At 40.8% G+C, this 15,046-nt stretch overlaps 1 protein-coding gene across 1 annotated transcript in view; it reads right to left on the bottom strand.

Annotated features, from left to right (window-relative positions):
• LOC306888454 (neurexin-2-like) overlaps nucleotides 1–5,280 on the bottom strand; it is a gene marked incomplete at its 3' end in the record, with an annotated part of 552,351 nt that extends 547,071 nt beyond the window's left edge. The window contains exon 1 of the mRNA XM_079446766.1: nucleotides 4,650–5,280. Within this exon, the coding sequence (XP_079302892.1) occupies nucleotides 4,650–5,064 (415 nt within the window). The 5' untranslated portion in view covers nucleotides 5,065–5,280. The remainder of the gene's footprint in view (nucleotides 1–4,649) is intronic.
• Between the last annotated feature and the right edge of the window lie 9,766 nt (nucleotides 5,281–15,046).

Here is a 15,046-nt window from a genome sequence, read left to right as displayed (position 1 = left end):
TTTAGATACTTTTTTTATGGAATAAATCAAGTGTCAATCTTACAGACTTTTAATATAATGTGGTCATCATGGATTCTGATTGATACTAATTGTCTAGTTGCTGGGTTCATCCATCTTCACTTGCATGTGATTACTGCCAACAACTCTGGCTGGATGTCAACTTAATACAACATTCAGATCACTTTCATAAGCTGGTATAAATCATAATAGAAAGGCAAATAAATTGGGCTTATCCGTAGGCCTGTTCATGGTGTTTTGTCTTACTAAAATGTGCTTACCTAACTGGAGAAATAGTAAAATAAGTAAACAAATATGTAACATCCTAATTCTTTTATCTGTAATGAAAACCACATTTAGTACATACAATTATTATCTTCATGGATTATTTTTATTAAGTTGCAGTAGCAAAAACACACATAATGAATCATACTGCACAAGTCAAATTTTCAATATGTTCTGTTTATTTACTTAAAACTTGTTTCTGTCGTGATGACACCCTTTCAAAATATTACATACATCTTAAAGGTTTATTAAAACATAAACCAACATAGTAATAAAAAAAGAATCACTTCTAATGAAAATTGTTAAGTATAATTGCATTGATTGGTTAGTATTAGAAATAACGAGTCACACTGGTGTTGGGTATGGTCCCATGTCCCTTTGGATATATAAAAACAATACTTATTACATTGAACCTTTACTCACTTTCGTTGCTCATTGTGCTCAATTTCATACAATAATAACGGCAATTCTATAGCTTCCAGTTCGTCTGCAATAAAGCAAGCAAACGCCACGTGATCTGCCATGACTGAGTAGATGCAGCAAACTACGAGAGCCCCGAAGTGTCCGACTTAACGACTCCGTTTTCAACTCAGCCCCTGACTGCAAGCGGCTACTCTCGTTGACCACCGTCTGTAGCCGTGCTTCAAGTCGAACGCACCTACACTCACCTGATCACCTGACACACACACACACTCACCTGATCACCTGACACACACACACACTCACTCACATGGGGCCTCATTTATAACCGTTGCATACGCACAAAACCAGCCCTGAAAGAGGCGTACGCCACTTCCTGCGCAAAAGGTGGGATTTATAAAAACAAACTTGACAGGAAAATTTGCACACATGCACGCAAAAACTTTATGAATTTTAAACTTTCATGTCGATATATACATTTACATTAAATATTCAGGACTGAAATTACATAAAGTCATTATGCAGAATTTAAACCAAAATTATATGAATTTAGACATATTTGTAGTGGATGAGCTTGATCACTTTTTCTCTTATGCACAATTCATCTTTAAACTGAACTGCAGATCTCATGTTATGAGAAAATATTTTTAGCAAGAACAATGATCAATGATGTGCACTTACTTTGATATTGTGGTGGACACTGCTGGATTCAGTGGTCGAACGGTCCATTATCCAGTTTGAATATGTCCAATGATAATAGTTACTGTACAACCGCAGCTGTAGCAGTATACGTAGCGTATACACTTTTAGGATGAAATCTATGGAGAGTTTTATAAATGAGACCCCTGACACCCACACTCACACACACACACACACCTACAATCACAGCAGACACTCCAATAGACTCAGAATACACTCTGATAGTGTAATCTACAGAATACACTCATTTAGGTAACACTTTATTTCGATAGTCCACTTTAGACATTCTACTAACAGTAAGTAACTTTGCAACTACATGTCAACTAGCAGTCATTAGAGTATTAGTAGACTGTCTGCTTCATATCTTCTAACACTTTATTTCGATGGGTCCACAACATACAGCATACTGACTATGAGAAACTATGCAAGTATATGTCAACTTACTCTACTAACCCTAAACCTACCCTACTGAGAGTTAGTAGACATGTAGTTGCAAATTAATGAGAATTAGTTGACATGTAGTTACTAAGTTACTTATAGTAAGTAGAAAGTCTAAAGTGGACTATCAAAATAAAGTGTAACCCTCATTTATACTGGATCTCTGTACTGCGGCTCCTCAGGATGAATCACTTGGGTCGTAATGTTCCTCGTTCATACGCTGTTTGGATAAAAGCAGCTGCTACATAAATAAATGTCAAAAGCCTATATGAAGATCTAGAGACTGTTGAAAAAAACAAACCATCTGTCAACACTGTACTAGACTCAATTACCCACAATCCTCATGGGAGATTCATCTAAATCTAGAGACTGGCGGTAACACATCAAGACCCCTGTTAACTGGGAAAGGGGCTTATGCAGATTAGGCTCATTAATATGCTAAACTGATTTATTTCACTGCATCTCCATCACAAACAGGTGAGAGGATATTATTAGTCATGGTGTGTGTGTGTGATTATCTCAGTGATGTATTACTGTCTTAAATGTCCTCCACACTTTGGCGTCTCTGTGAACCGGCACTGGAGTCTCGCCTTACGCGTGAGGACAAACTGAAATACGTGTGTGTGTGTGCGTGCGTGTGTGTGCTCATCTCCAATTATGGCTAAGGGCTGGTTATATTTATAATATTTACATTAAGAGGCACATTCTGGTTTGACTCGTCCTCGTGTAGATGTTTAACACAGCCATCTGCCGGTAATTTACACCAGAGACATTTGCTCATAAACCCGCTCTAATCCAATCAGCACAAGCGACTGCACATCGCTCGTGTCGTTTAACTGATCGCTCTTAATGTGCACCCTTAATCTCTCACCCTCCTGCTCTACGCAAATCTGATTTTACATCTGTAATTACAGAAAGAGGCCTGAGATCTCACGTCTGACAGGCTGCACGAGGCGCTTCATTTCTGAGGAAAACACACATGAAACGACATTAAGCAACAACAACACAGTCATTTCTGCTCGACTAGCGTGAGCAAACAGAGTGGCAGAAAGAAGGTTTCCTGATCGCTCGCCGTCTGCCGCTGCTCAGACAAACAGAAAATCCAGCAACAGCCACAAATCTAGCACTCCAACAGTCTTGAGGAATCAGGTGCGTTTCTTAAGGTACGTGAACATAAGACACGTTCTTGAGTTCAAAAGCAACATACTGTAATGCACAATTAACTTTAAAATCTGAGGGGGTTAAACTCGGCAAAAGGAGAAACACTGATTAATGCTGAACAAATATCAAGACCAAAATAAGCACTTCACATTAATGTTAATTAAGTATCATGAACTAACTCTGAACAACCATTTTACAGCATTTACGTACCCAACTTAAAGTTGATTTATAAATGTACTGTTGTTTATAATCATTAGCTAATGGAACTGTACATTGGCGGGGAAGTCGTGGCCTAATGGTTAGAGAGTCGGACTCGTAATCCAAAAGGTTGTGGGTTCGAGTCTCGGGCCGGCAGGGATTGTAGGTGGGGGGAGTGAATGTCCAGCGCTCTCTCCACCCTCAATACCACGACTGAGGTGCCCTTGAGCAAGGCACCGAACCCCCAACTGCTCCCCGGGCGCCGCAGCATAAATGCCCACTGCTCCGGGTGTGTGTTCACGGTGTGTGTGTGTTCACTGCTGTGTGTGTGTGTGTGTTCACTGCTGTGTGTGTGTGTGTGTTCACTGCTGTGTGTGTGTGTGTGTGTGTGTGTTCACTGCTGTGTGTGTGTGTGTGCACGTTGGATGGGTTAAATGCAGAGCATGAATTCCGAGTATGGGTCACCATACTTGGCAGTATGTCACTTCACTTCACTACATTAGTATTAAGCAGAAATCAACCAAAATGAAGAAATGCTGTAAAAGCTGTACATTTTGTATGGCACCTAATGCACAAACTAACATTAACTAATTCAATTTAAAAGGATGTGACTCAATCTCCACTGAAAAACTCAAACCATCCGTAAAGTAGCAGCTGTTTTCTGTCTCTTCTGCTGAGGGCTTCAGCTATCAGTTCAGAGCCGATAGCAAATCATCATTAAACCTGAATCGCTCTGTGATTGAAGATGAGAAGTCACCAACACATACCACTGAATCAACACCAATAACAAAAAGCATCACAATGACAGACACAATCACAGAAATGTCAATTTTGGAAGAACTACTGCATGAAATGTGAAAATACATTCAACAGCATTCTATAATGCTGTATGTAGTCAAACATACATTAAATACAGAAATAGAGCACTAGCACACCTTGATACCTCATCTAACCCTGAGGGGAAACACTAGACTCCCTTGCTGAAGATTCCCCAGGGAAATAAATCTCTAATACAGAAACTAATACAGAACTCAAACAACGACTGCCGCGTCCGTTTAACAAGATTATTCCCGCTGTGTCATTCGCAGAATGTCAGAGAGAATAACTCAAGTCTCTGCCCACAAGCTGCTTTACATTTTCTCAAACACGTCGACACGGAGTGAAGGAAACGCATCTTAATATCCTTCTTCTGAAAAGGACAAGCATTTCCTGCGGTCACAGCGGTGCTGCATTGGTATTCTGCTCTGAGTTTAGCCGAGAGCCAAGCGGAATCAAACTCTCCACGACCTCCGACTCGCATCCCAACACAGAAGAGAGAGAATACTGAAAAACCAGTGCCAAATGGAGAGCAGAATCTCTGTGTGTCTCATTTGAAAACCAGTGACGACTTTGTCTGAAACATTTTCCCCTGGATGCATTCAAACCTAGGCAAACACAAAGAAGCGTCTTACCTTCTTTGCAGTATTTCCCACGGAAGCGCGTGTGGGAGCAGTCGCAGTGGACCTCGCCAAACTGGACACTGCAGTATCCTCCATTGAGGCAGGGGTTCTGCTTGACGCACAGATACTCCAGATCGTTATGGATGTCGTTGCTGTTGAGAAGAGTGGGAGGCATCTCGCCCACTTTCAGATTGGAGATCAAGCCCATGAAGGGAGGCTCATATTTGACCGTGCTGGACGTGAGTGCGGACAGACGCACGTCAGGCGGGATGCCCCCCACGAACAGGTCACTGACCACTGCCATCTCCTTGCGCTTGGAGCGCACCTCCGCCACTTTGGTCTCACCATCCACCATCAGCATGGTCTCGCGGTAGTTGCGGGTGAGCAGCACCATGTGCCAACGGTCATCGCTGACACGGGTCTCCATCTGCAGGGCGGCCGGCTCGGCGCAGTGGATGGCGAAGCGCAGCTGCAGGTGTCCGCCGCCGATGAGCAGCTCCAGAAAGTCACAGTTCCCGCCGTCGTCCAGGTACAGAACCAGCGCCTTGCTCACGTTGGTCTTCAGGCTAAAGCTGAGCTCCCCGATGGAGCCGGCCTCCCAGCGGGCGTAGCGAGCCCACTGCCCCAGGGCCCCACCAAACTCCAGGGCCCCCGCCGACAGAAAGAGTCCGGCTAACAGCAAGGGCCACAGGGGCCAGAGAGAGGACCAGCACCCGGACTGCATTTCACGCACCCCGATCGTATGAGCTCAGAAACCTGCTCTCGGCAGAGCTGAGATAGTGCTGAGAGTTTCTCTTTGACTGTGATCGCAGACAAGGCCAAGATGGGCCAATCTTTCGCTCGTTTTCTCTCTCTTTCTTGGCCTGTCTCCACTTTATCCAGACTCTATCCGTAGTCTCTCCATTGGTCGGTGCATCAGGGCGTGATGAGGGATAGATGGGAATTCCTGCTTTTTAGCCCCAGCTTGTTCGCCAATTTAAGTTTTCTCTGAAAGGCTTCCAATTGAGGATTCAAAGCACTGTGATTCTTGGGTTTTCTTCAGGCTGATGCTGAGAGACTTGATGCAGCTATCTTGAGTCCTGTGGACCACAGGTGATGCTCATGGCTGAGTCTTTACCTGTGGGTCAATTGTCCATGTTCATCCAAATGGCCTTATCCTACATGAGGAAAGATCTACTGGCCTCCAGATTCCGGCATTCTCCAGACCTGCAAGACAAAAGGGAACATTTGATTAGCTACAGCAGCATACTGAATGCAACCAGACAGGATTATGGTTTGAGACAGATATTCATTGACAGACTGCACTGACACTGAGATTTGAGGTTTGTGAGGTCGTTCGAATAACGGCCTGTGGTGTTTCAGATCTGTTCTGTGTGAAAATGACCTGCTATATGCTAAAATCACACAGTCAACTTCAGAAAGTTTGAAATGCTGCTGTGTGAACCAGCAAACACAATGCTCTGACATAAAACTGTGAAAATGCCAAAGTCATATTTCAAAGAAACAACACACAAGAGAACACGCAAAACGCTTCATTCTTGGTTCCACACACTGTATCGTCTCTCATTATGCTCATGTATCTTAATGAAGATCTGTGCTGAACACTGATGTTTATATTACAGCGCTGCTCTAATCTCATCTGAAACAAAATGGAGCCGCTGTCTGGAAAGGCTGATTGCTGCTCTTGACCCGTCAGCCTTCACTAAGACCTGCCCATTATTTCTGAAGAGAGAATTTAACTGCCCGCATGAAGCGCTCACAATTAAACACTAGTCTTCCTCCACCAGATCTCTCGGCTTAGCAGATCAGCCCTTCTTTGGGGTGAAATGTTCCTCAGACTTTAACTGCTTGTCATCCTCCTTGTTTGCAAGTCACTGTGAATAACAGCATCTGCTACATGAATAACGGTAAAAGGTAGATGTTTAACTTCACTGAATTAGAACACTCCCATCCCTTTAACCACACCCCCTCAGCAGAAAACCCCACCCTCTAAGGACATTCCAGCCAATCGGATGTGCACAATACGCTGACTATCTTCTTCAATCAGAAGTGTGTGTGCATGAGATTATTCTCACATATCAGAGATCACACACACACCACAGAGTCTGATGTGAACTTCAGCTAAAAGATCCTAAAATTATGTTTTAGTGTAAAAATTAATTATAAATCATGCAAACGAGTATGTTAATATTGAGCGACCACACTGAATAAATCTCACAAGAGAACACGGAGCCATGTTGAATGTGAGCCATTTATTAAAGGGTCAGTGATTGTCAGATGATGATAATGAACCTCTTCATGCGTTTGAATATATAATGTCCACTTCAGAAACAGCAAAGCACTTTCAACATCCACGTGCCCCGTGGGTCACACCACTGAGAGTGTGTGTGTGTGTGTGTGAGAGACGTGCTTGTTGAATGTGGTGTTGGCATCACTAGGACGAGTGTTAATGTTTGCTTTTACGCTTGGGTAAGTTTCTGTGTGCGAGTGAAACTTAAACATGATCTATCGGGTCATTTTCTGCTTGGCTGCTCTGGTTCATTCTGTGTTTTTCTGTGACCGGCTGGGCTTTCTGATCTCTGCCATCAGGTGCATGTGTGCACTTCCTCTTCCACAGGAAACACTGCTAGACAGAGGTCATAGTGCTGCATTGACCTCTGACCTGTAACCCAGTTGTGCTGCATTTCTTTAATTCTTCAGTTGTTTCACTTCTTTAGTTTTATGTAGTTTTGCTTCCCTTTTATTGTTACACCATTTTAATTAAACAGATGCTTTGGCAATATGAATATTGTTACGACCCTGTCTAGGGTAAGGCCGTAACATAAACTGGAATCAACAATCAAAGATCCTTTATACATTTACAGAACGACAAGTGAAAGCACAACTTAAGGGGTGAGCAAAGGCCAAAACAACACACACCAAGCTAGCTCCTAACAGAAAAGACTAAATTCCCTAACAAAAAGGAAAACAAAATAAAAATACAATATATTACCCTTACTCCCTATCTAATGAAAAACAGGAGAAAACATTTACAAAGAAAATGGCACTCACCCTCCTACAGCTTCCAAGTGTGATTAAGAATATTTACAATACTTTACAAAATATACAAAAGTGGAAATGAGATTGAAAACAACTTATCAACTCAAAACCAAAATTCACACTGCACACAACAGGCAGATCAACAGGTTAGCTAACAGCAACAACACACTGTAGCAAACACACAATAGCACGTGCAATACAACAACAGGTATCACAAGTTGAGCAGAGCTCCCCCCTCAGGTACTGCAGATCCTTTTATTGCCTCTCCTTGGTCGCATTAGCACCAATCAGATCAGGGCCCGGTTTTTCAAAAGGTTTAATCCGGATAAAATTGATCCGGATTTAGTAATCCTTTTTTTTGCGATCCGTGATCACATAATCCATCTTACTTTTGAGCCAGTTTTTCAAAGCAACATCGGATTGGATCAATCTGATCTGGGGGCTGTTCCATAAAAGACACTAAGAAAAGTGGGGATTAAAGTCCAAAACCTGACTTGAAATAACCTAACAAATCAATCGGGACTAAAGCGGTTCCATAAACGACAATTCAAGTTCACGCAATCTGACTAATGCTATCCAGGTTCAGTGAGTCAGGATAATGTGACGTACACGCTTATTCTGAAGCAGCCCTTAATGTCGATCATGGATCAAATCGATCCACCATAGCAAACAGCGAATATTTGTGCTGTTTAACGCATTTGAAACATTGTGTTTTCCTCAGTGCATAACTGATACGTCACAGGTATATTTTTTACATCTGTAAATGTCAGAAAGCCATGCAAATATATTCATTTAGCTGTCAGGAGTGGGCGGGGCTTATGCGAGAGAACGAGCGCTGCGGCGCATGCACGCTACACAGACGGAGCAGAATAGAATACTAGCGCAAGAATTCTGAATAAAATATACATTCTGCTAAAACATTTGCTGTTGGACATTAAATGTGACACATAGAATTTTACTACATATAAGTGTATTTGTATGATAGCAGCAACTGTTAATCACTAGCTCAAATGAGTTAAATGTGTGTTCCTCTTATCAGTTAAAATGTACTCTGATTTCTATTATAAATTTGCATTTTTAATTCAGTGATTTTAACTTTTGATTGTGTTTTTATGCTTTAATGCTTTAAAGAGCCATTTTAGATTGTAATGTTTTAATGTTCTAATAACCATAAAAGGTACAGCTGTCATAAATTCAGAGAGAAATGCTGCATGGCTAGAAACTTCTGATCAACTTCTGATTTAACTATGTTAAAATGTCATTCGCCTACATTTTGGGCACAATACATTAAATACAGTTGTTTGTAGCCTATTTTTTATTTATTTGATTATTTAAGGTGTATTTTCTGTATACTTTTATTTTTGGACCGATAATAAATGAAACTGACTGTATGTGAGAGAGTCAGTGGTAATATGGATGCGTTCCTATTGGTCAGAGTTAGAGGAGCTCAGCTTAGCCTGACAGTTAGCCTGCTCCGGACCAGGTTAGTTTGCCAGCATAAGTTGCCGGGGTAACTGAGTTTGAACTTTTTTAATGTTGATTTATGAAACCGAATCTACCAAAAATAAGCCTGACTAACCGAAATAAGCCTGGCTTATACTCTAATCTTGGTTTATGGAACAGCCCCCTGGATAGGAACTTTTCAGGATCACCAAATCTGGATAACCAGTGCTCAAACAGGATAGGAAATCACAATGTAGAACTATAGATATGTAAAGATCAACAAGTAGAATAGCCAGTGTTGGGTCAATATAAGTTTATTTTTATTTGAAATGAAAACACACACATTTAAAAAAAACTAAAAACAACAAAAACCCCACCCCATCCTCTTCCAGCAGTCCGCTCATCTGAGACCTACAACACAAACACTGTACATTGAGGATATTTATAACAAGTTTCAAATATAGATGTATTGAATTTAAAAAAAGACTTAATGTCAAATACTCCACAATAATTTCAGACTTCCTCATCTGATGTGGAGAGACCAGCTTGTCTGAGCGTAGCCTTCAGGAGGCGGATCTCAAGTCTGGCCTTGGTTTGCTGCAGTTTGGTCAGAGTCAGTTGTTCCTCTGCCAGAACGAGCAAACAGGACGTGCAACAAGGGACGCAATAGTTAGACACTATTTCTGATTTGGATTTGTTTTGGATTTCAAAAATCAGTGATTGCCATTCTTTGCATTTTTTTGGTTATTCTGTCATCATTGCATGCATCACTAATACATATTCTAAAAACAAAAATATTTTCGATTGTGATGAATATATATATCAATTAGTGACAGAATAAAATGTATTGTTTTTGGTCAATTTTGACAGCTGTTTGGGGGATTATTTTATGAGGCCAAACTCTTTCTACTTTGCTAGGCCTATACTGAAAGGCTGAATACGTTAAAGCCTACCTAATCACTGTAGCCTGACGGATGAACAAATAAAATTAAAACCTTATGAATAAATAGGATATCTTGTAAGATATACATGATCCAAATATAGTATTATTTGATACATTTTTAAAGTTTTCATTACATTTTGGGCATGAAATCCACGCTGAATCCACCCTTCTGATGGGATCAGTTTAATCCAGATCAAAGTGATCCAAATCCTACAAAAAAGTTATGAAAAACCCAAACTAAAGGTTTGATCCGGATCAAAACCAAGATTGGATTACGTGATCTAATCTGATTATGTAATCCGTTTTTTCTTTTGAAAAACCCATTTTCAAGATTTGATCCAATCCGTTATCCAAAATCCTAGTGGATTACTTTTGAAAAACCGGGCCCTGGAGATCACTTTAGTAGGATCCAATCCTATGAAAGAAAGGGTGGGACAAAAGAGAAAGAGAGAGAGAAAGAGAAAGGACCAGCAAAGCAAGACATATACACAACATGTCTCAAGACGTAACAATATAAAATATTTGTCTATTTGTCATTAGCTTCATTTAAATATCAGCTCATTAAAAATAAAACCTCATGGAACAGGCATCTGGCGCTATGTTCACACAGTTAAAACTGACATTAATTTACACCGACTAAGCTCCCCAGAGATCTCGGTGTTACACATTCTGCATGTGTTCGAGTTGAACTCTCCATCTGACTTCACGTCATTTCCAGCCCGTTCGCTTGAGCGTGTCTGTATAGTGCTGTTCACAGTATATGCAGCTTCACAAGGAGCTGAGCCACACACCTCCAGAGAGCAGCCAAAAATCCCTGAGAGGTTCAAGGACATGAAGAACAACCCTCAGCTGGGGAGAAAATCATCCCATCCAGACTAATACAACGAGATTTGACACCGTTTATGAGCTTCATCACATTCTGATTTTGGGGATTTCAGGCAAATACATCATCAGAAAACAAAGTGAACTGCTGCCATCCACTTAAACAGAGACAGTCTTCCAGAATCCAGACAAGAATCAGATTCAAAGAGGACCATTGAAATCTACTGTTCTTACTTTAAAATGCACAATTTTCCCCAATGTGCCATGAAGCGGTTTCCATGTGAGTCTGTGACAGAGAACGAACAAACACAGACAGTCAGCAAAGGGCAATTCAACCTAAACCGTCTGCAGTAAATGACTCTGTATTACCAACTTAACTAAAGTGTCAAAAAGCAATTTGCCTCCCGCACACCAAGAGCCTCAAATCCGCACCTTATTAGAGCGGCTGGACTCTGGTCTGGACCAGCTCTAATTCAGCTGCCAGTTCTCACACCGACTGATCGGATGAGAGACTGATGGAAAGAGGATGAGACTGGAAATATAAACAGGAGCAGGAGAATGTGACCGATATGAGCGGGACTCTAACAAGCAGCCAATCAATTTGTCCAATTAACTAATCGTATCACAATTAAATCACAGAGAAGCCCTCAAATGAAGGTCATTTAAAGACATTATCGTGGCAAAGGAGTAAACCATTCAACAAATAATAAAAGGTGTTAAGCTGTCAATATATAGTTAGTTTCCCCATTACTGATCATCAGTCAATCAATGGCCTTCAGTCGGCAGTAATCAGATTAGATTAGATTAGATTCAACTTTATTGTCATTGCACATGTAAGGTACAGGGCAACGAAATGCAGTTAGCATCTAACCAGAAGTGCAATAAGCAGAGGTACAGGATATACAGTGCCTACAATAGTTACATATGTACAGAATATACAGATAAGGCAGTAGTACTATGGACATCATTTACAAGTTTTTAAATACTATCAGTATGATATACAGATGGGTGATATGAACATACTATACAGATGGATTGTGCAGTAAATGTATGTACACTATGAGCAAAAACTATGAATATAATTACAAATGGATATGAATAAGCTATAAATTAAGATATATAAACACTAGTGCAATGAACATTGAAAGTGCATAGAAATAAAAATTTCCAGTACATAGTACTCAGTGTGTAGATTGTTTTTGTTTTTAAACCGATCTAATGATGGGGAGGGGTGAAGAGTTTGTAGTGGTGTGTGAGGGGGGTATCATTGGGCAGAGTTTAGTAGCAGGTGCGGGTCTACGTGGTGGCACCCTGAAATTTGGCTGGCCACCCCAGGTGCCCCCCCTACCAGATGTCTTGCGATAGGCTTGTTTTTAGTTAATTTCTAACCGCATCTGGCGTATCTTGGCATGTGTAGGCAGCTGCCTAGGGCCGCTTTCTTCTCTTCTTTATTAATTTTAGGCATTTTAGCGTGATCTAAATGATAGATGTCGAGAGTAATGCGCGAGCACGCATCTCTCCACTCGCAAGCGGATTTCCTTCACTCGCACAAAACTGGACGTGTGCTTTTAAATCTACATTGTTCTTTTATCAATTGGCTCGGGTCTCACTCAGATATTGTGTGTATGCTCAAACGTTATCCTCGCATCACTGAAGACCAGAAAAGCTTTTTTTTTCTAATTCAAGTGAAGAGTAGGCTTTTCTCACTAAATGGAAGCAAGCTGAATATAGTTAGCCTTCTCTAGTTATTAATTTTATTAATACTTATTTTAGTTAAGTGCTTAAATTGTAAATATGCATTTATTAAATTATTTTATGTAGTACATTTGTATTTTGTTGTTTTTGTATATAGTTATAGAAGCATATCAACCAGGTTCCAGAAATAATCACTAAGGCTGCTTCTGAAATAAGTGGGGATGCTCTCTTAAGGCACATTTTCACATATTTTGTCCCTTCTATTGCTATCAATATGCTGCTACTTCGAGAGCGAATCCCGCATAAATATGCAGATGTCATTCCCAAAACTTTGCAACGTGTGGGCAAAAAACAAAGTTCTACATTTTAAATGGATTGCTTAGAAAGCTCGCAAAGAGTGCTCATAACCAATAAAGCTGTCACTCTTTGTTCATCGCAATCTCACAAAGTTCTGTGAGGACCAATGAATCTCACACTGTGCAATTAATAGCCTATATAATATAGACCTATTAACATCGTGTATCCAACCCTCCCCCCGGCCACCCTCTTTTAAGGCAGTACCCCAGACTGCCCCCCCATTTAAAATGCTCTAGACACGCCCCTGTTTAGTAGGGAAACAGCTGTTCCTGAGTCTGCTTGTCCTTGTTCGGAGGCTCCTGAAATGCCTCCCAGAAGGCAGTAAGTTAAACAGTCTATGGTCAGGGTGAGAGGAGTCCTTAAGAATGCCGCGAGCTCGACGTAAACAGCGTTTTCTCTGGACGTCCTCAATGGCAGGAAATGGTGTCCCTGTGATGCGTTGGATGGTTTTCACCACCCTCTGCATCAGATCAATGTCAGAGGTTAGGGCCGTTCACAGATGACGTTCTCAGCCGCGATCTGTTTTTACATTAATAGCACGTGTTACTGTTAAACGGTCCAGTGTAAGAGACTCTACAAGTCTAATTTATTTGTACAGCGCTTTTCACGTATTGTTTCAAATCAGCTTTACATCAACAATCATGATGGTAACGTTTAGAATATCTTACTAACTTCAAGTCATATAGTCACATTTAGCTGGGCGATAATATGGTTTACATTTTCTGACAATAGAAGCAATCGAGCAGTTGAGATTTGCTATGTTGTGTATATTGCTTTATATAGTGTATAATGTTATTAACCTGTTAACCTTCACCCCCATTTGGGGCCTCGCAGGTGAAAATAACCTACCTAAATTAAAATGGTAACAGTTTGTGACAAAGTGTGCTTACACAAACAAATTAGGTATCTTTGGAAAGAAGAGACTCTGGGCTTTACTATCTATCATCCAGAGTTGGACACACATTTAATAAATTCAACTTCATGTCTTCACACAGAAAGTGTTTCTTCAGCGGTTCTTTGGGCTGTTTGAGGTGCTATAAAGCACCACTGCCATACAAAGAAGGCCCTGTATAGTTTGTTAAAGGTTCTCGAACTCTGTCTTAATTTTTTAGTCTCTTAGTTCAGTTGGGGAAAGGATTAAAAATGACATTAAAATGCAGTTTACTTTCTGAAGATAACATGGTTCTCAACCTCTTTATACCCAAAGCCCCCCGTAAGGAAATATTCCAGGGCCCAAACACAAGACTTGACCTCAGAAATGCATAAAAGTGGTTCAAAAACAGCTTTTGCCATTGTAATAAATTCCCATTCATGGCACACCTACTGTATGGGAGTGTAGTAACATATCTGAAATCTGAGGAGGAGAATGGGGTTCCTCTTATGCTTCTACAAGCCAGTGAACCACTTTTAGTGCATTTGTGTTTAGAGCGTAGAGCTGATGTGATAATACAGTTTCAGTGAGAGAGAGTAGTGTGACTTCATTGACAGCTGTTACTCTGAACACTCTTTTCTACATCGAGTGTACTGACATATTGCATTCTGGGAGTTGCAGTCATACAGGGCCTGGAAGTGCCTGCTCTCTTCCTCAGATCCTTCTGGAGCTCAAAACTCTTGAGTGACATTTAGACAGACGCGCTGCACTAGAGTTACAGACTGCTAAAAGTGTCTACATCAGGCTCCAGTGTGACAACTTACCCATAGAGTGTGGTCACATGCCCAGCTTTGTTGCACATTGTCATAAATATTAACGCATGTTAAATGAATGGTTCCTTTTTCCTGGATAATTTTTACAACCCTGTCTGATGAGAAGCAATAAAATCCACAGAGAGGAAGAGAGAGATGAAGTGATGATCAGGGCTGTCTTACACTTCAGATTTGAATGCTCTTTCCTCGCTAACTTCCTTCCTCCAGATGAAAATAACAATACAGTTGACTATGATTTTAAAACAAATCTAAAGGTATCTACAAGTATTGTGTGTCTAAAAATGGTCTCAAAATAACACGGTTTTTAGAGTTGTCCTAGAGTTGTGTTGGTTGTAGTTCAGCATGATCACGCTGCATCATATGGATATGGAGATGGAGATGTCTTCAGTGTACATTTGAGTCAACT

The sequence above is a fragment of the Barbus barbus genome, assembly GCF_936440315.1.
Source record: "Barbus barbus genome assembly, chromosome: 2".
In the NCBI taxonomy this organism is placed as follows: domain Eukaryota; kingdom Metazoa; phylum Chordata; class Actinopteri; order Cypriniformes; family Cyprinidae; genus Barbus; species Barbus barbus.
Note: the sequence above shows the minus strand (reverse complement) of the source record. Positions and strands in the feature narration are given on the sequence as shown.